At 44.3% G+C, this 26,171-nt stretch overlaps 1 protein-coding gene across 1 annotated transcript in view; it reads right to left on the minus strand.

Annotated features, from left to right (window-relative positions):
• The window catches only part of LOC139390762 (glutamate receptor ionotropic, kainate 2), a 224,874-nt gene that overhangs the window by 102,819 nt on the left and 95,884 nt on the right, over nt 1-26,171 (minus strand). Inside the window, exons 6-7 of the mRNA XM_071138120.1 lie at nt 25,042-25,095; nt 23,424-23,597 (exon numbers count right to left, since the gene is read on the minus strand). Coding sequence (XP_070994221.1) covers nt 23,424-23,597; nt 25,042-25,095 — 228 coding nt within the window. The remainder of the gene's footprint in view (nt 1-23,423; nt 23,598-25,041; nt 25,096-26,171) is intronic.

The following is a 26,171-nucleotide window of genomic DNA, read 5'->3' on the forward strand; positions in this document are numbered from 1 at the left end:
TTCTCGTCAGAAGAGGAGGAGGAATGCCGTTACACACACATACAGTTGAAGTCGGAAGTTTACATACACTTAGGTTGGAGTCATTAAAACTAGTTTTTCAACCACTCCACAAATTTCTTGTTTACAAACTGTCGGTTAGGACATGTACTTTGTGCATGACTCAAGTAATTATTCAACAATTGTTTACAGACAAATTATTTAACTTATAATTCACTGTATCACAATTCCAGTGGGTCAGAAGTTTATATACACTAAGTTTACTGTGCCTTTATTAAACAGCTTGGAAATTTCATAAAATGATGTCATGGCTTTAGAAGCTTCTGATAGGCTAATTGACATCATTTGAGTCAATTGGAGGTGAACTTGTGGATGTATTTCAAGGTCTACCTTGAAACTCAGTATTTTGGAACATGGGAAAATCTAAAGAAACCAGCCAAGACCTCAGAAAAAAATTGTAGACCTCCACAAATCTAGTTCATCCTTGGGAGCAACTTCCAAACGCCTGAAGGTACCACGTTCATCTGTACAAAACAATAGTACGCAAGTGTAAACACCATGGGACCACGCAGTCGTCATACTGCTCAGGAAGTACATGCATTCTGTCTCCTAGAGATGAAACATACTTGTGTGAAAAGTGCAAATCAATCCCAGGGCAACAGCAAAGGACCTTGTGAAGATGCTGGAGGAAACAGGTACAAAAGTCTCTATATCCACAGTAAAACAAGTCCTATATTGACATAACCTGAAAGGCTTCTCAGCAAGGAAGAAGCCACTGCTCCAAAACTGCCATAAGAAAGCCAGACTACGGTTTGCATCTTTTTGGAGAAATGTCCTCTGGTCTGATGAAAAAAAATAGAACTGTTTGGCCATAATGACCTTCGTTATGTTTGGAGGAAAAAGGGGGAGGCTTGCAAGCCGAAGAACTCCGTCCCAACCGTGAAGCACGGGGGTGGCAGCATCATGTTGTGGGGGTGCTTTGCTGAAGGAGGGATTGGTGCACAATAGATGGCATCATGAGGAGGGAAATGTGTGGATATTTTGAAGCAACATCTCAAGACATCAGTCAGGAAGTTAAAGCTTGGTCGCAAATGGGTCTACCAAATGGACAATGACCCCAAGCATAATTCCAAAGTTGTGGCAAAATGGCTTAAGGACACCAAAGTGAAGATACTGGAGTGGCCATCACAAAGCCCTGACCACGATGCTATAGAACATTTGAGGGAAGAACTGAAAAGGAGGCCTACAAACCTAAACCAGCTCTGTCAAGAGGAATGGGCCAAAATTCAACCAACTTATTGTGGGAAGCTTGTGGAAGGCTACCTGAAACGTTTGACCCAAGTTAAACCATTTAAAGGCAATGCTACCAAATACTAATTGAGTGTATGTAAACTTCTGACCCACTGGGAATGTGATGAAAGAAATAAAAGTTGAAATAAATTATTCTCGCTAATATTATTCTGATATTTCACATTATTAAAAAAAAGCGGTGATCCTAATTGACCTAAGAATTTTTACTAGGATTAAATTTCAGGAATTGTGAAAAACTGAGTTTAAATGTATTTGGCTAAGGCGTATGTAAACTTCCAACATCAACTATATAACATGTGCACACATTCATACTGACCCCACACAAACACTCACACACACACACACACTTTCACAATCCTGTTGCCAAGTCTCTTTACCCCCACTATATGTACATAGCTACTGTACCTCAATTACCTCGTACCACTGCACATCGACTCAGTACTGGTATTTTTACACGTTTTTGTTATTCGTTATTCACTGTGTATTTATTCCGCACGTCACTATTTAAATTGTGTTTTACATTTTTGCATTGTATTTCACTTTTACTCCACACCTGTTGTTTATGAAGCAGGTGATAAATAAAATGTGATTTGATTTGATTTGAATTGATCTGTAGGCTTGCATTTTTTGTGTTACTATAATAAGTTTAAATAATGTACACAATAAGCCTTGCATTCTCGTATTCCACGGACAGTGTGTGTGTGTGTGTGTGTGTGTGTGTGTGTGTGTGTGTGTGTGTGTGTGTGTGTGTGTGTGTGTGTGTGTGTGTGTGTGTGTGTGTGCGTGCGTGCATGTGTGCTTCTAGTGTATACAATATGTGTGAATAGTTTTAGTGTTGATTTACTGCTGGACCGTAGCTCTGTGTGGCTTTCAGGAAGGCCTTCCTCTCAATAGCAATAACTGATCTGCTCTTCTTCCTCCATATGTAATCACAGAAGCCTTTCATTAGTGATACAATCAAATCAAATCACATTGTATTAGTCACATACACATGGTTAGCAGATATTATTGTGAGTATAGCGAAATGCTTGTGCTTCTAGTTCCGACAGAGCAGTAATATCTATCAAGTAATCTAACAATTCCACAACAACTACCTAATACACACAAATCTAAGTAAGGGATGGAATAAGAATATATACATATAAATATATGGATGAGCGATGACCGAGCGGCATAGGCAAGATGCAATAGCTGGTATAAAATACCGTATATACTGGTACATATGAGATGAGTAATGCAAGATATGTAAGCATTATTAAAGTGACTAGTGATCCATTTATTAAAGTGGCCAATGATTTCAAGTCTGTATGTAGGCAGTAGCCTCTCTGTGTTAGTGACGGCTGTTTAACAGTCTGATGGTCTTGAGATAGAAGCTATTTTTCAGTCTCTCGGTCTCAGCTTTGATGCACCTGTACTGACCTTGCCTTCTGGATGGTAGCGGGGTGAAAAGGCAGTGGCTCGGTTGGTTGTTGTCCTTATTTTTGGCCTTCCTGTGACAACAGGTGCTGTAGGTGTCCTGGAGGGCAGATAGTTTAACCCCGCTGATGCGTTGTGCAGACCGCACTTCCCTCTGGAGAGCCTTGCAGTTGTGGGCAGTGCAGTTGCCGTACCAGGCGGTGATACAGCCCGACAAAATGCTCTCAATTGTGCATCTGTAAAGGTTTTTGAGGGTTTTAGGTGGCAAGCCAAATTTCTTCAGCCTTCTTCACCACACTGTGTGGGTGGACCATTTCAGTTTGTCCGTGATGTGTACGCCAAGGAACTTAAAACTTTCCACCTTCTCCAGTGGTGTCCCGTCGATGTGGAGAGGGATTGCTCCTTCTGCTGTTTTCTGAAGTCCACAATCATCTCCTTTGTTTTGTTGATGTTGAGTGAGAGGTTGTTTTCCTGACACCACACTCTGAGTGCCCTCAGCTCCTCTCTATAGACTGTCTCGTCGTTGTTGGTGATCAAGCCTACTACTGTTGTGTCGTCTGCAAACTTGATGATTGAGTTGGAGGCGTGCATGGCCACGCAGTCATGGGTGAACAGGGAGTACAGGAGTGGGCTGAGCACGTACCCTTGTGGGCCCCCAGTGTTGAGGATCAGAGAAGTGGAGATGTTGTTTCCTACCTTCACCACCTGAGGGCGGCCCATCAGGAAGTCCAGGACCCAAATGCACAGGGCGGGGTTGAGACCCAGGGCCTCAAGCTTAATGATGAGCTTGGAGGGTGCTATGGTGTTGAATGCTGAGCTGCAGTCAATGAACACCATTCTTACATAGGTATTCCTCTTGTCCAGATGGGATAGGGCAGTGTGCAGTGTGATGGCATTTGCATCGTCTGTGGACTTATTGAGGCGGTATGCAAAATTAAGTGGGTCTAAGGTGGCAGGTAAGGTGGAGGTGATATGATCCTTGACTAGTCTCTCAAAGCACTTCATGATGACAGAAGTGAGTGCTACAGGGCGATGGTCATTTAGTTCAGTTACCTTTTCCTTTTTGGGTACAGGAACAATGGTGGCTGTCTTGAAGCATGTGGGGACAGCAGACTGGGATAGGGAGAACATGTCCATAAACACACCAGCCAGCTGGTCTGCATATGCTCTGAAGACGCAGCTAGGGATGCCTTCTGGGTCAGCAGCATAACATGTTTAAATGTCTTACGTCGGCCACGGAGAAGGAGAGGGAGAGCCCGCAGTCCTTGGTAGCGGGCCGTGTCGGGGGCACTGTATTATCCTCAAAGTGGGAAAAGAAAGTGTTTAGTTTGACTGGAAGCAAGACGTGTCGTGGCTGGTTTTCTTTTAGTAGTCCGTGATTGCCTGTAGACCCTGCCACATACGAGACACGAGACGTGTCTGAGCCATTGAATTGCGACTCCACTTTGTCCCTATTCCAGCATTTTGCTTGTTTGATTGCCTTGCGGCGTGATTAACTACACTGTTTGTATTCTGCCATATTCCCAGTCATCTTTCCATAGTTAAATTTGGGGGTAGGCGCTTTCAGTTTTGTGCAAATGCTGCCACCTATCCACGGTTTCTGGTTAGGGTTGGTTTTAATAGTCACAGTGGGTACAACATCTCCAATGCACTTTCTTATAAACTCACTCACCGAATCAGCATATAAATCAATATTATTCTCTGAGGCTCCCCGGAACATGTCCCAGTCTGCGTGATCAAAACAATTTTGAAGTGTGGATTCCGACTGGTCAGACCAGCGTTGAATAGTTCTTGTCACAGGTACATCCTTTTTGAGTTTCTTCCTATCGGAGGGGAGGAGCAAATTGGAGTCGTGGTCAGATTTGCCAAAAGGAGGGCGGGGGAGGGCATTGTATGCATCGCGGAAGATAGAGTAGCAGTGATCCAGTGTATTGCTCGCACGAGTGCTAAAATCAATATGCTTATAGAATTTAGGTAGCCTTGTTCTCAAATTTGCTTTGTTAAAATCCCCAGCTACCATAAATGCAGCTTGAGGGGGGATATACACGGCTGTGACAATAACCGGCGAGAATTATATTGGGAGATAATACAGTCAGCATTTGATTGTGAGGAATTCTAGGTCAGGTGAACAAAAGGACTTGAGTTCCTGTAAATTGTTATGATTACACCATGGGTTGTTAATCATGAAGCATACACCCCCGCCAGAATCCTGGTGGCTGTACCGGCTCCGACAACATATCCCGAGAGAGCCATGTTTCCGTGAAACAGAGTATGTTACTATCCCTGGTGTCTCTCTGGAAAGCAACCCTTGCCCTAATGTCATCTACAGTACCTTGTTATCTAGAGACTGGAAATTAGTGAGTAATATACTCGGAAGCGGTGGGTGGTGTGCTCGCCTCCGAAGACGGACCAGAAGGCCGCTCCGTCTACCTCTTCTGTGGCGACGTTGTTTTAGGTCGGCCCCTGGAATCAGATCAGATGCCCTGGGTGGTGGTGCGAACAAAGGATCGGAACATTTGTATTCCTGGTTGTTATGTTGGTAAGTTGAAGTCACTCTGATCTCCAGGCCTCGAGTCAACAACAATAAAGCCTTAAAACCCTCTGTCTGTCTATGGATAGCAGCTCTATGTCACTGTAGTCAGCTACCTTAGAACCTCTGTCTGTCTATGGATAGCAGCTCTATGTCACTGTAGTCAGCTACCTTAGAACCTCTGTCTGTCTATGGATAGCAGCTCTATGTCACTGTAGTCAGCTACCTTAGAACCTCTGTCTGTCTATGGATAGCAGCTCTATGTCCCTGTAGTCAGCTACCTTAGAACCTCTGTCTGTCTATGGATAGCTTACTTACTTACTCCTCGTTGCTCTCTAAGGAAAAGAAGGCCACAACAGTCTATGTATATCAACACAATGTGACTGTGATAATCCAATGGAACATTAAAGTCCTTTGTCTGTTTGTTGACAGCACAATGTAGCTTTGGCACACATCACAATAACCAACAGAAAAGACACATGAAAAAAGAAACAGATGGAAAAGGGAAAAATGTGGACCTCGATAATCCACCATTGAGAAATTCAGAGTACAACCATCTAAATATAGCCCCTACTGCTGACACTGCCACTTTAATAAAGGTTCACAGTTTAGAATATTGTCTGTAAGCCACAATAGAGAAATGGTCAGACACACATCTAATAGTAAATGCTCTGCTATCTATGATAAACCCATTCACCAGACACAGAACAGCCTCTTCCTGTCACTGAAACCTAAACAGAGGAGAGAGAGAGAGAAAATAACAATTAGCCGAGAGGTCCCTGGGATCATAAGTAATAATTTGATTGAAATTAAGTGACAGCTTTAACAAGCAGGGATAATTTCACATTTTCTTTCTTCCTGGGGAAATCTGCCCTTTAATTGGGTTTGCAGGGCCTCATTGTTTGGCAAACAGTCCTAAAGCATACCGAGGCCCAGGCTGCCACCGTGTCTCATTATCCTCCACACAGTCTCAGTGTCACATTCCCCCGTCTCCCACCATCTCTCCATCTGGCTATCCCTCTTTCTCTCTCTCCTTCTCACTCCCACCATCTCTCTGTCTGCCCCTCCATCGGCTCTCTTGCTCTTCCCCTCTCTCCCTCTATTCCTCTTCTCCTCTCTCTCCCTCTTCCCCTCTCTCCCTCTCTCCCCTTCTATCCCTCTTCCCCTCTCTCCCTCTCTCTCTTCCCCTCTCTCCCTCTCTCTCTCCTTCTCTCCCTCTTCCCCTCTCTCCCTCTATCCCTCTTCCCCTCTCTATCTTCCCCTCTCTCCCTCTCTCTCTTCCCCTCTCTCCCTCTCTCTCTCCTTCTCTCCCTCTTCCCCTCTCTCCCTCTATTCCTCTTCTCCTCTATTCCTCTTCCCCTCTCTCCCTCTTCCCCTCTCTCCCTCTATTCCTCTTCCCCTCTATTCCTCTTCCCCTCTCTCCCTCTATTCCTCTTCCCCTCTATTCCTCTTCCCCTCTCTCCCTCTATTCCTCTTCCCCTCTATTCCTCTTCCCCTCTCTCCCTCTATTCCTCTTCCCCTCTCTCCCTCTTCCCCTATATTCCTCCATTACTGGATGCTATTCTGTCATACTAGAAAATGAAAAGTCCCTCCAATTTTCACTGCAAGATCATTTCCACAGAAAACATCTGTTGACAATGTCGCCTATTGAACCCATTCTCTCTATTGCTGAGATGGTGATGGGTGGGCTGTTGATTGCTGTTAGTCTGTCAAGCAGGGTACTGTGCACACACACAGACACACACCCACACACAAACATAGACACACACTCCAGTGTACACGCACACTCCAGTGTACTGCAGCATGTCTGATATTCTCAGTGGCTCCATTGTGGGGAAATTGAAGCAGCAGTGTGTGGCTGCAGATGGCTGTTATTGTGAACCAGGGGGAAACTACTGCCACCATCATGGCTCCAGCCAGGTCCCAGAATAATGGGGGAACTCAATGGAGTGTTAAATAGGAAATCATCTGTTTTCAGACACACATTTAATGTCATTGCCTCTCACCCAGTCTTTCTCCCTCTCTTTCTTTGCCAACTTTCTCCCTTTCTTTTATTCTCTCTCTCTCTCTCTCTCTCTCTCTCTCTCTCTCTCTCTCTCTCTCTCTCTCTCTCTCTCTCTCTCTCTCTCTCTCACTCACTCACTCACAACCTCATTGTTGTTGTTGAGGGCCCTAGGTTATCTAATCTAGCATGGGCAGCCTTTCCACTGCGTGTTCACAATAGGGCCATTTGGGCTTGTAATGTGGGTCTGTGCTCCCTCTCACTACCCTCTTCCAGACGACAAGTACCTCCCCCAGCAGGGTTTCTCCATTAGGAACCTGATGGTCTCACCCTACCTAGTGCACACACACACACACACACACACACACACACACACACACACACACAAGATTATCTAGTCCATTTTCTCTTCTCCATAATGGCCAAACTCACGAGGAGAGTCATCAGGCTTTATGACTATAAAACAGGGAGCAGGGAAACTGATTGAAAAAGCAGAGATTTGTGATAGTTAGAGTAAAAGTAATTAGCCGGGGAGAGCAGAGGTCTGAACGGGTGTGTGAATTACCCCAGGACTGGCAGGATTATTTGTCCTCTCAGGGGAGTTCTTTGATCCTTCCTACGGTCTTCCTGTGGCTTGTTTTGTCTTGAGGTGAACAGTGTGTGGTGGACGAATATCATAGAAACACAACTGTGTCTCTCTTGACTGCACAGAGATCCAGGAATTACTCATAGATGAAGCTCATAAAAACCTCCAAGCAGCAGTTGTTGTATTATTAGCTGTGCCCACAAATCGATGTAATATGTTGTTGGCTGTTGGTCAAAAACACATTACATCACACAGCTGCTAATTTTAGCTCCTCTCTTAATTAAGGCCCTTTCTGAAAATAACAAAATCTATCATTTTATACTCCACTTCTCTCACTTCTTTGCTCTCCTGTAATCCACACTGAACAGCTCTCACATCTCACACCTAACTAGAGACTTGTCTCCCAGAGGTTGCAGCAATGTGCGCAGGCGCACACACACACACACACACACACACACACACACACACACACACACACACACACACACACACACACACACACACACACACACAAAAAACCACACACACACACACACACACGCACACACACACACACACACACGCACACACACACACACACACACACACACACACGCACACACACACAGAGTCTAGCGGATCACCGTCGCCTGCCATCAGGTTGCTACCATGAGGAATCGCCGCAGGCTGAGCAAAACCTTTTCCCTTCACTGCACTGTCACACTCCCACTTGAGGAGGAGTCTAAAAGCAGCAGCAACTGGAAGAAAAAGGAAGAAAAACGGTTTGTTCCTTTCTAAGATTTATTTAAGAGAGGTAAGCTTTGGTTTTTATACCTTCAGGTACTTTGACTGTAGCTGAGTGAGTTTGCTTTCATGTTCCGTGAAAATCCCATCTTGTAAGAAGAGTCTCAAGATCAAGCTGCTTCACATTCTTGCTGTCTGTCTGTTTTATTGTCTCTCTTCATTTCTGCTAGAGCCCCCTTCTCCATTCTTATCCCCACCCCAGTACAGACAGGACCCACGGGGCAGATTGGACACCTGGTCCTATTCATTAGGACACACTGTCGCAAAACATTTTGAAACGGAAAACAAAAACAAGAGTTTCTGATTGGACCTGTTCTGGTGATCCTTCCCCGTTTTAGTCCGTTTTCTTCCATTTGGTGCCTAATAAATATGATCCTGGAATGTGACTAAATAGTTAATCTGCCTAATTGATTTTCTCTCTTTAATAAGAGGACACTGACTGCAAGGAGGGAGCACTGGGGCCATTTCATTAACTCTGAGCTCTGACCCTTAAATGACCCCATCCCTTATTTGACCCTCAGGACAATATGGCAGGACCATTATACATTATGTTTAAGAAATATACCAATGTGGGGTCATCCAAGACTACATTACCCTTCAAAATGTAACCAACTTGTCACGCACTGGCCATAGAGAGGCTTTTATTCTCTATTTTGGTTAGGCCAGGGTGTGACTAGGGTGGGCATTCTATGTTCAGTTTCTATGTTTTGTATTTCTTTGTTGTTTGGCCGGGTGTGGTTCTCAATCAGAGGCAGCTGTCTATCGTTGTCTCTACTTAGGTAGCTTTTCCCACATGGGTTTTGTGGGTGGTTGTTTTCTGCTTTGTGTGTCTGCACCAGATAGAACTGTTTCGTTTGTGCTGCTTTGATCATTTTGGTTCTAGTGTTGGGTTATAATAAAAACCATGGACACGTACAACGCTGCACCTTGGTCCTCACCTTCTTCCACCAACAGCCGTTACACAGCTGTTGTATTGGACAGGCCATCGGTTTGGCCACAGTCCATAGGGTAGTGTTATTATCTAAGTGAACTTTCATTTACATAACAGATGTCTAATGTTAGCTTGGTGTGCGTGAGATGTGTTGTTAGGGGGATTTGGACGAGGATTTTGAATAGACAGTCTATTCTAAACCTCCAGCTCTTTTGAGTCAGTCATTGTGAGCCTAACAGTACATTTGCAGCACTTCTTTACACATTCTTGGTATTATTGGCAGAATAATTGTGAATTGGATAATATCCATCACAATGCTAGGACTGTGGTGTTATATTTTCTTATTCAATTTTGCATGATGTTTATCATGGTGACTCATCACCCGTTACTGTATTCTAATGACTGTGACCTTGTGTTGAATATAATTAATCCATACAACTAAGAAAATGTCCTCCAGGCCCTGCCTATAATCCTGGAAGTAAGGGATTGAATAGAATAATAATTTCTCTGCTCGATAACACCTACAGAAGCCCTGTGAGCAGCTGTCTGATGAGAGGTAAGAAAAGACTCAAAGTGAGGCCATGCCATCAGATTCCCTTTGGCTTTCTTGATGTCTTTTTGGAAGGTAGCCCAGAGGCCTTGTTTTTGAGCTCTCTTTGTACGTGCATGTGTGTTTATGTGCATGTGTGTGTGTACATGTCTGAGCAGCTGCAGGTTTATACCTGACTCACCCATGGCTCACAGCGACATTACATCCCTGAACAACAAAACACTGCATCATGGGTAATACTGAGAGAACGTTGTGGGTACTGACGAGAGTGGCCACTTGAACGTGTATTATTGTGTGAGAACTAGATTAGTTTGATATCAAAATCTGTGTTATCTATATAGCTCATTATTACCATAAACCCTGTGTGAGTTACAACTGTTCAGATTATGTGAGTTAGATTAGTTCTGACAGTCCAGTGCAGTAAAGGGGGTGCCACAATCATAGTGTGGGTGTAGTGAGATGTTGGTTTCTGAGGTCCAATGTGGTTACAGTACTACAGTGATAAAGAGATTGGGGTTTAGCCTCCCTTCTCCACCCCAGTGGACTTGACATATAGCCAACCCCCTGTGATCCCCCCCCTACACCCCCTCTCACCCCCTCCTCCCTCCTGCGTACCATTTGATCTCAACTCTCAGGAACATAAATGAGGTTTTAAGTCTTTAAGAGGAGCTATTCCAATTAAAAAGAGCCCCACTCTGTCAGGCATACAAATGCTGCCCAGGCCAGCCTTGAATAGGGTCTGCTGCAGACTACAGACATGAAGCCTCAGAGCAGAGCAGAGAGCTATACCGTGTGTGTGTGTGTGTGTGTGTGTGTGTGTGTGTGTGTGTGTGTGTGTGTGTGTGTGTGTGTGTGTGTGTGTGTGTGTGTGTGCGTGTGTGTGCGTGTGCAGAACCAGAGTGCTTAACTAGCAGAATGCAGCGTGGTGTGACTAAGACACAGCATCAGGAGAAATAATAGCCTTAAACACTCAACTGAATCTGGTGGTTTCCCCAGCAACGATAGATAATGAGCAAAAAGAGGAATCTGCTCCAAGTGCTCTCTGAGCGGAGCTACAGTTTAATATGTATGTTTATAATGAGCATCGGTTATACAGGATGTGGCTAAAATATATGTAAAATGATACGAGCAGCAATTTCAGTGTAATGTTTAAAATACCAAACATGGAATGTGAGAACATGTTTGAAATTTGAATAACGTCTGAGATGATAGGCATACGACATGTCTTGTTGTTTACAATGACCTTCAACAAAGGTTAGTATATATCAGGATTCAAGACTCTACTGGGCTTGCTTTGAGTGCATCAATACATTGAGGTCATTCTGCAGAGGAGGAAAGGTGAATCCCTTTACCTGCCACTGTCTCTCTCTGTTATAAAGCCCTGTTATGACGCTGGCTGTAGCCTTGAGCTATACTTGAAGAGTTTCTTTGCAAAACACTATATATACATTTTCAGAAATGTTGGTAAATTTGCTTTAATTGATTAAAGAACTTATGAAAGAGATTGGTGTGTTTTTTCACTATCGTGGCATGGGGTTTTTCAATGACCGATATATATTTGTTTGAAACCTATCACTTGATGGGTTCATTTCAGAGATTAAAATTAAGTGTTTTTGCAAAACGCTATATATCCGCTCAGAGAAATAACAAGTACTGCTACAGTAGGCTTTACACAGTCAAACGTTAGAAATAGCTACATTTTTATAAAGAACTGTACAAATGACACATTTGTAACATCAATATTAAAAATTTAAAAAATAATCAATACTGTAACATGAGATCTATATCTTCATTAAATAGTATCCGCAAAACACCAGTCTCAATGTCAACAGTGAAGAGGTAACTCCGGGATGCTGGCCTTCTAGGCAGAGTTGCAAAGAAAAAGCCACATCTCAGACTGGCCAATAAAACGAAAAGATTAAGATGGACAAAAGAACACAGACACTGGACAGAGGAACTCTGCCTAGAAGGCCAGTATCCCAGAGTTGCCTCTTCACTGTTGACGTTGAGACTGGGGTTTTGTGGGTGCTATTTAATGAAGCTGCCAGTTGAGGACTTGTGAGGCATCTGTTTCTCAAACTAGACACTCTAATGTACTTGTCCTCTTGCTCAGTTCCCACTCCTCCCACGCCTCCCACTCCTCTTTCTATTCTGGTTAGAGCCCGTTTGCGCTGTTCTGTGAAGGGAATAGTACACAGCGTTGTACGAGATCCTCAGTTTCTTGGAAATGTATCGCATGGAATAGCCTTAATTTCTCAGAACAAGAATAGACTGACGAGTTTCAGAAGAAACTTCTTTGTTTCCGGCCATTTTGAGCCTGTAATCGAACCCACAAATACTGATGCTCCAGATATAAGCTAGTCTAAAGAAGGCCAGTTTTATTGCAGTTTCCAGCTGTGCTAACATAATTGCAAAATGGTTTTCTAATGATCAATTAGCCTTTTAAAATGATAAACTTGGACTGGCTAATACAACGTGCCATTGGAACACAGGAGTGATGGTTGCTGATAATGGGCCTCTGTACACCTATGTAGATATTCCATAAAGAAATAGTAATTTACAACATTAACAATGTCTACGCTGTATTTCTGATCAATTTGATGTTATTTTAATGGGCAAAAAATGGCTTTTCTTACAAAAACAAGGACATTTCTAAGTGACCCCAAACTTTCATTTAGCAGATGCTCTTATCCAGAGCGACTTTGATCTTAAGATAGCTAGGTGAGACCACCTATCACAGTCAAATATACAGGATACAAACTGTCCAAACATTCGAAAAAAACACATTTTAATACACATCTAAAATCTATGAATAAAATATCTGTGAACATAAATATTTTACCTACATGACTTTAGCCATAAGTAATCATTTCTGATGAAAAAACACAAATGTCAATCGTTGCTTTTTCTCCAGCGTTCCTTTCACCCATCTTCTGACTTTCTTTCTCTCTCTCGCTATCTCTCTTACTTTCTCTGTGTATAGACAAGCTATTGTTATTCACTGTGTATTTATTCCTTTTTCTATATATTTTTTTACTTTTCCATACTATTTCTATATATATAAATATATATCTTCTTCCCTGTCACTCTTTCTTTCTCCCTCTCCCTCTCTCTTTCCTCTTTTCCTTCTCTCTCTCTTTTCCGTAACCCACCTCTCTCTGAGCACTCGTCAGTGTTGGATCTACAGTAACTCTGGCAGGCAGAGGAAGGAAAGAACTTTAGGATAGAGATCTGCCACTGTCGCTGTGTTTAATCAGGGTGGGTAGCCAGAGCAGCACATGGCTGGGAGCAGTGCACTGTGGGTAACTGATCTAATGATGGCTCGTGACGCTGACTGGAGTTGAGCCGGGCTGAGACCGTCAGCTCATTACAGATGCAACGTCACTCCCAGAAACACTCAAAAGACAGAGAAGTATTGAAAAAGAGAAGGATGATGAGAAAATGACAGGGAGGATGAAAAAAGGAGAGGGAGGATGAGGAAAGGAGCGGGAGGATGAGGAAAGGTGGGGGGGGGGAGGAGAGGGAAGATAAGGATGAGGAAATGAGAGGGAGGATGAGGAAAGGAGAGGGGGGATGAGGAAAGGAGAGGAAGGATGAGGAAAGGTGAGGGAATGAGAGGGAGGATCAGGAAAGAAGAGGGAGGATGAGGAAAGGAGAGGGAGGATGAGGAAAGGAGGGGAAGGATGAGGAAATGAGAGGGAAGATGAGGATGAGGAAAGGAGTGGAAGGATGAGGAAAGGAGTGGGAGGATGAGGAAAGGAGGGGGAGGATGAGGAAAGGAGCGGGAGGATGAGGAAAGGTGAGGGAGGATGAGGAAAGGAGAGGGAAGATGAGGATGAAGAAATGAGAGGGAGGATGAGGAAAGGAGAGGGAGGATGAGGAAAGGAGAGGGGGGGATGAGGAAAGGAGAGGATGAGGAAAAGAGGGGGAAGATGAGGATGAGGAAATGAGAGGGAGGATGAGGAAAGGAGAGGGAGGATCAGGAAAGGAGAGGGAGGATGAGGATGAGAAAATGAGAGGGAGGATGAGGAAAGGAGCGGGAGGATGAGGAAAGAAGAGGGAGGATGAGGAAAGGATGTGAAGGATGAGGAAAGGAGAGGAAGGAATGAGGATGAGGAAAGGAGAGGGAAGATGAGGATGAGGAAAGGAGGGGAAGGATGAGGAAATGAGAGGGAAGATGAGGATGAGGAAAGGAGTGGAAGGATGAGGAAAGGAGAGGGAAGATGAGGATGAGGAAAGGAGTGGAAGGATGAGGAAAGGAGAGGGAAGATGAGGAAGAGGAAAGGAGGGGGGGGATGAGGAAAGGAGAGGAAGGATGATGAAAGGAGAATGAGGATGAGGAAAGGAGAGAGAGGATGAGGAAAGGAGTGGGAGTATTAGTAAAGGAAAGGAGGGGAAGGATCCTTGAGACAATTGAGACATGGATTGTGTATGTGTGCCATTCAGAGGGTGAATGGGGAGGACAAAAGATTTAACCTCTTGAAGCAAGGGTGCAGTATTTTGATGTTCGGATAAAAAACGTTCCCAAAGTAAACTGCCTATTTCTCAGGCCCAGAAGCTAGAATATGCATATAATTAGCAGATTAGGATAGAAAACACTCTTAAGTTTCCAAAACTGTTAAAAATATTGTCTGTGAGTATAACATAACTGATATTGCAGGCGAAAACCTGAGGAAAATCCAACCAGGAAGTGCTGTTTTTCTGAAACTACTCTGTTCCATTGCATGCCTATCCTCCATTTAAAGGGGTATCAACCAGATTCCTTTCCCTATGGCTTCCACAGGGTGTGAACAATTTTGAGACATAGTTTCAGGCTTTTATTCTGAAAAATTTGCGAGAATAATCACACCGCGTCAGTGGATAACTAGGTGTCCCCAGATTTGTGCATGCGCGAGAAACCTTTTCTCTCTCTCTCTCCTATTGAAAAGGCTAACGTCCGGTTGAAATATTATCGATTATTTATTGTAAAAACAACCTGAGGATTGATTATAAAAAACGTTTGACATCTTTCTACAAACTTTACGGATACTATTTGGAATTTTCGTCTGCCTGTCGTGAACTGCGCGAGCCTGTGGATTACTAAACAAAACGCGCCAACCAAATGGAGTTTTTTTGATATAAAGAGAATCTTTATGGAACAAAACAAACATTTAATGTGTGGGAGTCTCTTGGGTGTGGGAATGTGTGGGAATCACCTTATTGTGTGGGAGTCTCGTGAGTGCAAACCTACGAAGATCATCAAAGGTAAGCGATTAATTTTATTGCTTTTCTGACCAATCTACTTTGCTGCTAGCTGTTTGTAATGTTTTGTCTGCTGAAAGTTGTCCTCACATAATTGCATGGTTTGCTTTCACCGTAAAGCTTTTTTGAAATCTGACACGCCAGGTGGATTAACAACAAGCTAAGCTGTGTTTTGGTATATTGCACTTGTGATTTCATGAAATGTAAATATTTTTAGGAATTTAAGTTGAATTTGGCGCTCTACAATTCACCGGATATTGACGAAACTGATCCCGCTAAAGGGATTGGTGTGCCAAAAAGTGCCTTTGAACGGGGTATGGTAGTAGGTGCCAGATGCACCTATTTGAGTGTGTCAAGAACTTCAACGCTGCTCATTTTCCCATGTGTATCAAGAATGGTCCATGCCCCGATGAATTGAGGCTGTTCTGAGGGCAAAAGGGGGTGCAACTCAATATTAAGAAAGTGTTCCTAATGTTTTCTACACTCAGTGTATAGGGGGGGGGGGGGGGGGGGATTATAAGAGTTAGATATAGAGTCAGATCCTCAACATCGAGATATTTCACATGGATCAGACTGAGAGTAGAAGCTTGATAGTGGGAGAGAGTAACATGGCTCATAGCTCTCAGGGGAACAGTGGGATGATACAGTGCCTTGCGAAAGTATTCGGCCCCCTTGAACTTTGCGACCTTTTGCCACATTTCAGGCTTCAAACATAAAGATATAAAACTGTATTTTTTTTGTGAAGAATCAACAACAAGTGGGACACAATCATGAAGTGGAACGACATTTATTGGATATTTCAAACTTTTTTAACAAATCAAAAACTGAAAAATTGGGCGTGCAAAATTATTCAGCCCCCTTAAGTTAATACTTTGTAGCGCCACCTTTTGCTGCGATTACAGCTGTAAGTCGCTTGGGGTATGTCTCTATCACTTTTGCACATCGAGAGACTGACATTTTTTCCCATTCCTCCTTGCAAAACAGCTCGAGCTCAGTGAGATTGGATGGAGAGCATTTGTGAACAGCAGTTTTCAGTTCTTTCCACAGATTCTCGATTGGATTCAGGTCTGGACTTTGACTTGGCCATTCTAACACCTGGATATGTTTATTTTTGAACCATTCCATTGTAGATTTTGCTTTATGTTTTGGATCATTGTCTTGTTGGAAGACAAATCTCCGTCCCAGTCTCAGGTCTTTTGCAGACTCCATCAGGTTTTCTTCCAGAATGGTCCTGTATTTGGCTCCATCCATCTTCCCATCAATTTTAACCATCTTCCCTGTCCCTGCTGAAGAAAAGCAGGCCCAAACCATGATGCTGCCACCACCATGTTTGACAGTGGGGATGGTGTGTTCAGGGTGATGAGCTGTGTTGCTTTTACGCCAAACATAACGTTTTGCATTGTTGCCAAAAAGTTACATTTTGGTTTCATCTGACCAGAGCACCTTCTTCCACATGTTTGGTGTGTCTCCCAGGTGGCTTGTGGCAAACTTTAAACAACACTTTTTATGGATATCTTTAAGAAATGGCTTTCTTCTTGCCACTCTTCCATAAAGGCCAGATTTGTGCAATATACTGATTGTTGTCCTATGGACAGAGTCTCCCACCTCAGCTGTAGATCTCTGCAGTTCATCCAGAGTGATCATGGGCCTCTTGGCTGCATCTCTGATCAGTCTTCTCCTTGTATGAGCTGAAAGTGTAGAGGGACGGCCAGGTCTTGGTAGATTTGCAGTGGTCTGATACTCCTTCCATTTCAATATTATCGCTTGCACAGTGCTCCTTGGGATGTTTAAAGCTTGGGAAATATTTTGTATCCAAATCCGGCTTTAAACTTCTTCACAACAGTATCTCGGACCTGCCTGGTGTGTTCCTTGTTCTTCATGATGCTCTCTGCGCTTTTAACGGACCTCTGAGACTATCACAGTGCAGGTGCATTTATACGGAGACTTGATTACACACAGGTGGATTGTATTTATCATCATTAGTCATTTAGGTCAACATTGGATCATTCAGAGATCCTCACTGAACTTCTGGAGAGAGTTTGCTGCACTGAAAGTAAAGGGGCGGAATAATTTTGCACGCCCAATTTTTCAGTTTTTGATTTGTTAAAAAAGTTTGAAATATCCAATAAATGTCGTTCCACTTCATGATTGTGTCCCACTTGTTGTTGATTCTTCACAAAAAAATACAGTTTTATATCTTTATGTTTGAAGCCTGAAATGTGGCAAAAGGTCGCAAAGTTCAAGGGGGCCGAATACTTTCGCAAGGCACTGTATGTGGAGCTGGCAGCAGTCCCTGGAGGAGAGGAGACCTAGTCAGTTGTGTGTGTCTTTCACATTTAACCCAACCCCTCTGAATCAGAGAAGTGCGGGGGGCTGCCTTAATACGCTGTCAGGGGTTTACTGCCTTGCTCAAGGGCAGAACGGTTACTGGCCCAACGCTCTTTTTCCAAAATCTCGATTATCACTCAGTTTCCGCAGTAACCCATCTCCAGGGTCACCTATCTATGCTGGTACCTGGCGGGGATACCGTGGGGCACATAGTTATTAATGCAGCCCTGTGTGTCTGTGAACACTGCATGTGACACCGGCTACGCTTCCACACAAATACACACCCACTACACATACACATACACACACACACACACACACACACACACACACACACACACACACACACACACACACACACACACACACACACACACACACACACACACACACACACACACACCCACACACACACACCCACACCCACACCCACACACCATCAGTATGCTACAGACAGCCAATACAGTGCCAACAACAAATGACAGCAGCTCATCCAGAACACAAAATGGACACACATACTCTGTATTTATAGTTTCAACTGGGCTATAGTCTGCTTCCACTGATTGGACTAAAGAATAGGATTTGTAACCAATTAGATTCAAGATGTTTCAATAAATGTTGTGGTATAAAATATTAAAATCTTGTCAAACGTTAATCCAATAGGAAGACCTAAAACCACACAGTGTGTGCTTTGCAGAGGTATTGAATGGGATAAAGGATGAGACTGGTCTAGCTTTGGGTCATCTCAGTGGCAGTAGAGGCTCTGGCCTTGTGATAAGAGGGGGGCACTGCTTGTCTCTGCCAGCTACCACACATGCCAACCAGCTGACCGAATAATGCCCCCGCATACTCCACTTCCAAATTCCTCTCCCCGCATGTGGACAGATGCAGCGCCAAATCCTAAATCTAAGACCCTCAGCCACAAAAAGAGCGAGCTGGCCTGAAATACAGAGAGAGGCAGACGGCCACAGCTTAGATAGAGGAGCTTCATCTGTGGGGTGCAGAAATGGGGTTCAAATGGGGTTCATCACAAAACCAAGACCGAAGAGGATGCCAATATCTGGTAAAGAAATATCGCTCCCTCCCATATAAACTCAGCAAAAAAAACGTCCCTTTTTCAGGACCCTGTCTTTCAAAGATCATTCGTAAAAATCCAAATTACTTCACAGATCTTCATTGTAAAGGATTTAAACACTGTTACCCATGCTTCAATGAACCATAAACAATTAATGAACATGCACCTGTGGAACTGTCATTAAGACACTAACAGTTTACAGATGGTAGGCAATTAAGGTCACAGTTATGAAAACTTGGGACACTAAAGAGGCCTTTCTACTGACTCTGAAAAACACCAAAAGAAAGATGCCCAGGGTCCCTGCTCATCTGCCCTGCTCATCTGCGTGAACGTGCTTAAGACATGCTGCAAGGAGGCCCTGTAGATGTGGCCAGGGCAATACATTTCAAAGTCCGTACTGTGAGACGCCTAAGACAGCGCTACAGGGAGACAGGTCCGATAGCTGATCATCTTCGCAGTGGCAGACCACATGTAACAACACCTGCACAGGATCGGTACATCCGAACATCACACCTGTGGGACAGGTACAGGATGGCAACAACAACTGCATGAGTTACACCAGGAACGCACAATCCTTCCATCAGTGCTCAGACTGTCCGCAATAGGCTGAGAGAGGCTGGACTGAGGGCTTGTAGTCCTGTTGTAAGGCAGGTCCTCACCAGACATCAATGGCAACAACGTCGCCTATGGGCTCAAACCACCATTGCAGGACCAGACAGAACTGGAAAAAAGTGCTCTTCACTGACGAGTCGCAGTTTTGTCTCACCAGGGGTGATGGTCAGATTCGTGTTTATCGTCGAAGGAATGAGCGTTACACAGAGGCCTGTACTCTGGAGCGGGATCGATTTGGAGGTGGATGGTCATGGTCTGGGGCGGTGTGTCACAGCATCATCGGACTGAGCTTTTTGTCATTGCAGGCAATCTCAACGCTGTGTGTTACAGGGAAGACATCCTCCTCCCTCATGTGGTAACCTTCCTGCAGGCTCATCCTGACATGACCCTCCAGCATGACAATGGCACCAGCCATACTACTCGTTCTGTGCGTGACTTCCTGCAAGACAGGAATGTCAGTGTTCTGCCACGGCCAGCGAATAGCCCGGATCTCAATCCCATTGAGCACGTTTGGGACCTGTTGGATGGGAGGGTGAGGGCTAGGGCCATTCTCCCCATAAATGTCAGTAAACTTGCAGGTAACATATCACAGCAAGAATTTGCAAATCTGGTTCAGTCCATGAGGAGGAGATGCACTGCAGTACTTAATGCAGCTGGTGGCCACACCAGATACTGACTGTTACTTTTGATTTTGAACACAATATTTAATTTCTGTTAGTCACATGTCTGTGGAACTTGTTCAGTTTATGGCTCAGTTGTTGAATCTTGTTATGTTCATACAAATATTTACACATATTAAGTTTGCAGATAGAGCGATGGCAACACATGTCACGTTAGAATGATGCCATCTGTCGGAAGATATTGGGGCCTGACCCTGCTGGCCAGGTCTGTCCAGGGCTGTTCAGGTGTGTTCAGGGCTTGTCCAGCAGCCTGTTAGCTGGCTAGGGTCAGCTCCCCCTCTCCGGCAGGCAGCAGCCATGTTCTCCGCCCCTTGCTGCCACTCAGGGAGATCACCCAGGAGACGCCATGGTGACGGCATGATGGACAGGTCGATCAGGAGAAGGCGCTGAGCCGAGGGGACAGCTAAGAGAGCACAGAATAATTCATCTCTCAATCTCTCCTCACTATTCTCTCTCTCTCTCTCTCTCTCTCCCTCTCCCCCTCCCTCCCTCCCTCTCCCCCTCCCTCCCTCTCTTTCTCCCTCTCCTCCGTTTTCTCAATCTTTCTCCTACTCCATTCAACCGGTCTCTTTCTCTCTGTCTCGATATTCTATCTATGTCTGTTTCATTCTTCACATCTGGAAGAGTTTCTGCCAGTCTTTCAGTCTGCTATATGATGTATGTGGCTGTTTGAGTGATGGTTGAGTAATGTGATTCCACGTGTTTGACTGCTGTTATTGAGAAGTATTTCCCATAGCCGGACATGTAATGATAGCCTAGATGCAAATCACAAAATGGCAACCCACCCAGTAGCACAGATGTGTCCATTTGAATTTGCCCTGGATCTATGTCTATCGTTCTTCATGGGAAAGTATTGGTATGATTACAGATGGTGTGGTTGCTAGGTTTCCATTACATGAACACCATTTTATCCTCAAATTCCTGACATAAACAAAACAGCGGACAACAACATTCAAATCGTGGGGTTAGGTATCTGCCCTGACCCAAAGAGAGAGCTGGTTAAAAAGCAATGCCTCCCCTCTCCAACTCAAGACAGGGAGATACATTTTAGGATGTATGGTCATGCCTGGGAGTTTTTGGAATCTCCTTGAGATTAGCCTAGTCTCAGAGTGAAACAGACAGAAGCTAAAGCAATTAGCAAGCAGGAGGAATTATGCTAATGAGCCTGTAGGGCTTGTTAGGTCATTTTCATTATGTGTGTTAAGCCGTGACAGGGCAGGACTTCCTTCTCCAAAGGAAGATTAATTGTAGCATAAAGAAATGAGGTGCAGAATTAAGCTTTACCATTCAGCATTGCAGCACACAAACAAATCTAGAAAAAAAGAGATGGAAAAAAAAACATCCTGGGGTTTAATCATTATCCTCTTTGGCACTGGGGTTTGTTTCTGAGGTTTTACAGGCGACAGGAATCTTTCGTGAGTCACAGCCAAATAAGGCAGGCACCGAGATCAATTTAAGCCGAAATAACAAGACTGTAGCCAAGCTAGGAAGAGGAGAGAGGGTCACCTCTCTCTAATCTCTCAGAGTGCTCTGTTCTGCAGATCAAACAGTAGGAGAGGAACAGGGATTAAATCACACAGAAAAGTCACATCTAAAGTGTTTAAAGTTGTTTTAACAAATCTGGTGCCTGGACCAGGATTTGTCTACCTCTTCACACCTTTTTGCTGGATATGATTGTGCCTGTTCTCCATCTACTCTCCATTCTTTCCAACATCATTAGTAGAAAAAAAAAAGATCCATCCACACACAAACACACACACACACACACACACACACACACACACACACACACACACACACACACACACACACACACACACAAAGAAACACACAACATTTCCATAGTGTTTCAAACAATACTCTTTGAAAGCGGTGGGCCCAAAACAAAGAGCTGTATAAAAATAGCTGAGTCTTTGTATTGCTCTGGGTGTAATCTGTCACGACCGCCAGTCCATAAATTACATCAGCGGTTCAGTACTTAAGGACACAAGACTGTAAATACAGCTCACAAATGAAGCCGTTAATCAAACGTTTACGGAACCTTTCGCCATGTCAATATGCATTAGCTGCTGACTGATTGCCATTTGTCTAATGAATCAATCTCCGCCTTCCAACTATGCCATTACTTCCCTGATGAGCAGGGTCAGAGCACTGTCCTCCCCTGGAATAAATCTTCTGATGCCTCTGATCCAAAAACAACAGTCTTATGAAGTAATACTCATCCAGCCTTATAGACTACATAAGGAACAGATGGGAACACAAACAGCTGATAGAGGGCTTTGCAGTTGTCCTTGCCACCACATATAGTGGAGTGAAGACCTATTGATCTGAGAGAGCTAATTTATGTACATGCGTGTGGAGGGCGAAGCACCAAGTCAGTTGATTCCTTAGGTTTCAATTGACTATGTGTCAGAGAAATACATCAACTGCCCCCAGTCTATTGGAGGCCTCCAGAGAGAAGCACCACCAACTGACCCACTAATCCAACAGAAGACTGTTACAAAGAGGCAAACCGGTCTAAGATACAGTACAACCCTGGAACTAACTCCTCAGCAAGGTTCCTTGAACCTTAAAGGAAGCTCTCTATCCTCCAGTGGCAAGCCACAGCTTTCAACCCCCAGCCAGCATCCGCTTCCCTCCAACTGGAATATGACACTTTTAGCACCTTATCAGTTGTTTTGGAATGAATCTGGAACCCTAATTACAGTCATCTCTCTCCCTTTCTCTCCATCTCTCTCACGCTCGCTCTCTCGCCCTCCCTGTCCTCACTCTCTCCTTGTCTCTGGTGAGTTCATATTTTGGCAATGCTCCCAGGTAAGAGAGAGTAGCGGTGTAGCAGGACTGCTGTAGAACAGTCATTACTGGCTGTGTGCTGTTATCAGAGCGGGGTTGGATCAATGCAACAGGAGCCACGTTATCACACAGGGCTCAGAGCCCAGGGACCCAGGAGGTTGTGTGTTTCAGTCCTCTGGGACAGGCCGGATGTTCACAGGAAGGCGATGCTCACAACATGGCTGTTTCACTCACAGCTAATGCATTAGCAACACTCACACACAGAGAAAGCATAGTCTACGTCCAAACAACATTCCTGCCTTACTCCATCAAATGTCTAATGTGATATTTAAAATATCTAGGAAACAATCTAATGGTGGAATGGATTTCTCTGCCACACAGCAGTAACACGTCCAGCATAAGTCTCTATTCCATAATGATAATATTAAGAACTTTTCAGAAGATTAGAGCAACAAAGGGCTATAGACTAATAGCCCAATCATAGTAGCTTCTGTGTCCGAAATGGACGAAAGGCTATAGGGAATAGGGGTTAGTAAATAGGGGGCTATTTCCGATTGGCCCCATACAGTAGCTGTAGTGATGACTCACCGTCATGAAGCCGTCCAGTAGGCCAGAGTCAGGTTTGGGCGGGGCCTGCAGGCGTTCCATGGACCACTTCTCTATGATGGAGGCCACTTGGCTGTTCTCCGTATTCAGGATCCTAAAGCCAGTCATGTTCACCCCACTGTAACGGTAGGCCTCCACGTCCAGCGCAAACAGGTCCTGACAGGCAAGAGTTAAGAGTCAGGAAAGTAGGAAAAGAACATACATATATGTAATATGCTAAAGAGAGGTTATAACTGTGTTATAAACAAAGCAAAACAAAGCCATTTTCTCCCCTAAGAGCAAAAAGGATTAAGTATAGACTAACAATTAAATAGGAATGCTGATTGTGAATATGCAAGGACATGGTAGCAATGTGAGTTAATGTGTGGTGTCTGAGGGCTGTCCTCTGCTGGAGCTAACACTGGAGTATAAAGTCCAATCTGGCAGAAAATGGCTGCCATATGTGTTCATCGATGTGGATGGGTTGTTCACTCTGGTGGGAGAATTAAGCTCTCAGCACTGCGTCCCCTCTCTGCCAAACTCAACATTGGAACATGTTCGAACGTCCTCCGGTGTGTTCCGTCTCCTCGGTCCCTCCCAAACTCCTCATCTTCACTCATGTTCATTTTTCTCATTTCATACATCCTGCAAATGGCTTCGCCAGACTTAATTGCGTTCATTGTGATACACTGAATGGCTTCTATAAAGAGAATGTGGACATTTAGATCTTTCATTTCAAACATTTAAATGGAAGGATGTATTTTTTTCTTGATGAAAAGCTCTGGCAGCGAAGAAATGGAAGGTTTTAGTTCAAAGGATTTGAATATTCTGGCTGGGGGAGGGGGCAGGAGTGTTTTGAACTTAACTCTAACTACTGTTAGATGAATGAGATATGGCTTTAATAGGAGTAGGACTTGAATTATGTTTCTGACCTGACAACTCCACAGGGAGTGAGTATAAGAGAGAGAGAGAGAGAGAGAGAGGGAGTCAGAGATAATGTAGAGTGTGTGTGTGTGTGTGTGTGTGTGTGTGTGTGTGTGTGTGTGTGTGTGTGTGTGTGTGTGTGTGTGTGTGTGTGTGTGTGTGTGTGTGTGTGTGTGTGTGTGTGTGTGTGTGTGTGTGTGATAATCTCTGCAGAAAGAGAGAAATAGAGCAGCCCTCTGAAGTAGGCCAAGGGCCATGTCAGTTACACAACCATGGGGTGTCAGAACTGAACAGCTATCTGACCCCCCCCCTCTCTCTATCTCTCTCTCTGTCTCTATCTCTCTCTCTTTCAAGAGAGGAACGAAAGTTGACACTCCTCTCTGCCGCATTTCCCTGTTCTCCTCCAGGGAAGAATATGGAAGCTGTCATTCACTTTCACATTCAATGATCTTGTTGCCCTCAATCATCACAGCGCATGAGCTAGGTCATTCTGATACCACTTTCTTTCTCACACCTAAGACATAAAATAAATTGTTGCTTTACTTTTGATTGGCTGTTAGTCAGTTTGAGGGAAAACATGAAGATTGAAGACTGCCTCTGTTTTGCTCACACCTTCACTGTGTCAGAAGTTTCCAGATGGATACAAAAGTTAGACAAGTTAGGCGGGCAGTGGAACATATGGCTGTACTTTACTTACCAGTGTGGTGAAGATGTAGTGATAGTACTCTGTCATCATCCCCATAGCAAGAGCCTGGAGAGAGAGAGAGAGAGAGAGAGAGAGAGAGAGAGAGAGAGAGAGAGAGAGAGAGACCGAGAGAGAGACCGAGAGAGAGAGAGAGACCGAGAGAGAGAGAGAGAGAGAGGGAGTGTATGTGTGTGAGAGAGAGAGAGAGAGAGAGAGAGAGAGAGAGACCGAGAGAGAGAGAGAGAGAGAGACCGAGAGAGAGAGAGAGAGAGAGAGAGAGAGAGAGAGAGAGCGAGAGAGAGAGAGAGAGAGAGACCGAGAGAGAGAGAGACCGAGAGAGAGAGAGAGAGAGGGAGTGTGTGAGAGAGTGAGAGAGAGAGGGGGAGTGTGAGAGAGAGAGAGAGAGAGAGAGAGAGAGAGAGAGAGAGAGAGAGGGAGTGTGTGTTGGGTGAGAGAGAGAGAGAGAGAGAGAGCGGGAGAGAGATAGAGAGGGAGAGAGTGAATGCGTGAATGCTGAATGTATGAATGTATGAATCTACAGTATACATTGTGCATGTGTGTGTGTGTGTGGTGTGTGTGTATGTGCACGTGTGCCTGCGTGTGTATGTTACAGAGTTATGTGTGTTTCTGCGTATAAAATATATAAACCTCACATCCACTCTCCTCTAAGCCTGGTGTAACCATCTCTTCCTCCATCTATCCCTCCATCCCTGCATATCTCCCTCCCCTCTATCCATCCATCCATCTATCCATTTGCCTTTCAACAGTGAGGGCTCACATTACTTACTAATGATGGCAATTAAGCAGACCTAAAGGCCAGGATACACTCTCATCAGGGATAGAAAGGTTATGCTGTGAGTGAGGAGGATGACTCTACTTTATTCTCTGGCTACGTGGATATAAAGTCGTGGCCAAAAGTTTTGAGAATGACACAAATATTAATTTTCACAAAGTCTGCTGCCTCAGCTTTATGATGGCAATTTGCATATACTCCAGAATGTTACGAAGAGTGATCAGATGAATTGCAATTAATTGCAAAGTCCCTCTTTGCAATGCAAATTAACTGAATCTCCAAAAAACATTTCCACTGCATTTCAGCCCTGCCACAAAAGGACCAGCTGACACCATGTCAGTGATTCTCT

The sequence above is a fragment of the Oncorhynchus clarkii genome, chromosome 3, assembly GCF_045791955.1.
Source record: "Oncorhynchus clarkii lewisi isolate Uvic-CL-2024 chromosome 3, UVic_Ocla_1.0, whole genome shotgun sequence".
Taxonomy (NCBI): domain Eukaryota; kingdom Metazoa; phylum Chordata; class Actinopteri; order Salmoniformes; family Salmonidae; genus Oncorhynchus; species Oncorhynchus clarkii.